The sequence below is a fragment of the Trypanosoma grayi genome (assembly GCF_000691245.1).
Source record: "Trypanosoma grayi strain ANR4 Tgr_2715_V1, whole genome shotgun sequence".
NCBI lineage: Eukaryota > Euglenozoa > Kinetoplastea > Trypanosomatida > Trypanosomatidae > Trypanosoma > Trypanosoma grayi.
This window is the reverse complement of record NW_008828333.1, coordinates 1-361: the sequence shown is the minus strand read 5'-3', so window position 1 is coordinate 361 and position 361 is coordinate 1. Positions and strand designations below refer to the sequence as shown.

The following is a 361-nucleotide window of genomic DNA, read 5'->3' as shown; positions in this document are numbered from 1 at the left end:
CCTCCACCTTCGGAATCGCCAGATGACGAGTCGCACAGCCAGAGTCTCCCACAGGATCCACCGAGCAGTACCTCCACTGCTGAGAAGCCTTCTACAGAACACAAAGCTGGCACCACAGCGACGGACACAGCGCAGTCGCCATCGGAACCATCGGAGAAGGCGACATCTGCAGAATCCATCGAGAACAATGGTCCCAACACCCTGCGTGATGTCCGGAGTGCGGACAGCAGCGTCAGCCCTGCGTGGGTGCGTACACCGCTGCTGCTGGTGGTTGGTGTGCTGGGCCTCCTGGCTGTGTGCTGAGCTCTGTGTGTGCACACGGAGAGGACGCATACACCCTGTGCTTGTGTGTGCTGCCCTG

General features: G+C 60.7%; 1 protein-coding gene across 1 annotated transcript; it reads left to right on the top strand.

Annotated features, from left to right (window-relative positions):
* DQ04_27151000 (hypothetical protein) lies at positions 1-303 on the top strand (the record flags this gene model as incomplete). The annotated part of the gene is made up of 1 exon (XM_009318364.1): positions 1-303. A coding segment is annotated over one exon (303 nt), but the record flags the coding sequence as incomplete, so codon positions are not given.
* Between the last annotated feature and the right edge of the window lie 58 nt (positions 304-361).